Here is a 1,421-nt window from a genome sequence, read left to right on the forward strand (position 1 = left end):
GGAAAGCGGGGGGGGGGGGGATTGTGTCCTCGTTGGAGCAGGACCCAGGGCTGGCATGGGGTCCCCACGCAGTCTCTTCCCTTTCAGAAAGTCCTTTCAGAGAACATCCCAGTGTGGGAAATCATTGTGCCTTTCCAGAAAATCTTGACTACAGACAAAGTTGAGCCCTGTTGTTTCTCAAACTTAAGCATATATTAGAATTCCCTTAAGGAGCTAGTTAAAATTCTAGCCCTTTGGGCCTAGGAATGTGCATAGAGACAAACATCCTGAGTGATTGTGACACATGCAATCCTGGGACCACTCTTAGAGATGCACTACCTAGAGAGAGTGAGCCATGGGCCTTTGCGTCAGCTTAATGGGGGCCAGAGCCGGAACAACAGAGCACTGGGTAGCAAAGGAGGAGTTGGAAGGCTGACAGTATTCAGGGCCCAGAGTTTCCAGGAGAGTTCTGCCTTCAGATGATCTATGCTGCACTCAGACCATTTACCCCGATTCTGTATTGGGCAGGTCAAGGAGACGAACTTAAGATGGAATGCCTGTTAAGTTCAGAGCCATTTCGAAGTCTGAGGCAAACAAAAAAATGGGTGCCCCTATATACACGTTTTTGTGTGCATTTTATTTTATTTATTTATTTTTTAAAAGATGACTGGTAAGGGCATCTTAACCCTTGACTTGGTGTTGTCAGCACCATGCTCACCCAGTGAGCGAACCGGCCATCCCTATATGGGATCCGAACCTGTGGCCTTGGTGTTATCAGCACCACACTCCCCCGAGTGAGCCACAGGCTGGCCCCTTTGTGTGCATTTTAAATTAAACTTTTTATTTTGAGATAATTGTAGATTCACATGCAATTGTAAGAGATAATACAGAGAGATCCTATGTACCCATTACCCAGTTTACCCCAATGGTAACATCTTACAAAACTATAGAATGATTTCATAACCAGGATATTGACATTGATATAGTCAAGATACAAACATTTCCATCACCATAAGCATCCCTCATGTTGCTCTCTTATAGCCATGCGAGCTCCCCTGCCCACACCCCCTCTTGGCCACCACAAATATGTTCAACATTTTTATAATTTTGTCAGTTCAAGACTATGCTATATAAAATCATATAGTATACAACTTTTTGGGGATTGGCTTTTTTCATTCAGCATAATTCTCTGGAGATCTATCCAGATTGTTGAATGTAACCATAGTTAATTCCTTTTTATTGCTGAGTAGTATTGGTTGACATGGCTGTACCTATAGCCTCTTCCACCATTCACCTGTTGAAGGTTGACTGAGTTGTTTCCGGTTTTTGGCTGTTAAAAGCTGTCATGAGGGGCCGGCCCGTGGCTCACTAGGGAGAGTGCGGTGCTGATAACACCAAGGCCACGGGTTCGGATCCCATATAGGGATGGCCGGTTCACTCAC

General features: G+C 45.0%; 1 protein-coding gene across 2 annotated transcripts in view; it reads left to right on the forward strand.

Annotated features, from left to right (window-relative positions):
* HOGA1 (4-hydroxy-2-oxoglutarate aldolase 1) overlaps nt 1-1,421 on the forward strand; it is a 24,298-nt gene that overhangs the window by 16,639 nt on the left and 6,238 nt on the right. The window contains exon 7 of one of the 2 annotated variants that reach the window (XM_008573229.1): nt 508-592. The exons of the other annotated variant lie outside the window; for it this stretch is intronic. Coding sequence (XP_008571451.1) covers nt 508-543 — 36 coding nt within the window. The 3' untranslated portion in view covers nt 544-592. Of the gene's footprint in view, nt 1-507; nt 593-1,421 lie in introns of those variants that run through there. 2 annotated transcript variants of the gene reach the window in all.

Source organism: Galeopterus variegatus, unplaced genomic scaffold (genome assembly GCF_000696425.1).
Source record: "Galeopterus variegatus unplaced genomic scaffold, G_variegatus-3.0.2 Scaffold891, whole genome shotgun sequence".
NCBI lineage: Eukaryota > Metazoa > Chordata > Mammalia > Dermoptera > Cynocephalidae > Galeopterus > Galeopterus variegatus.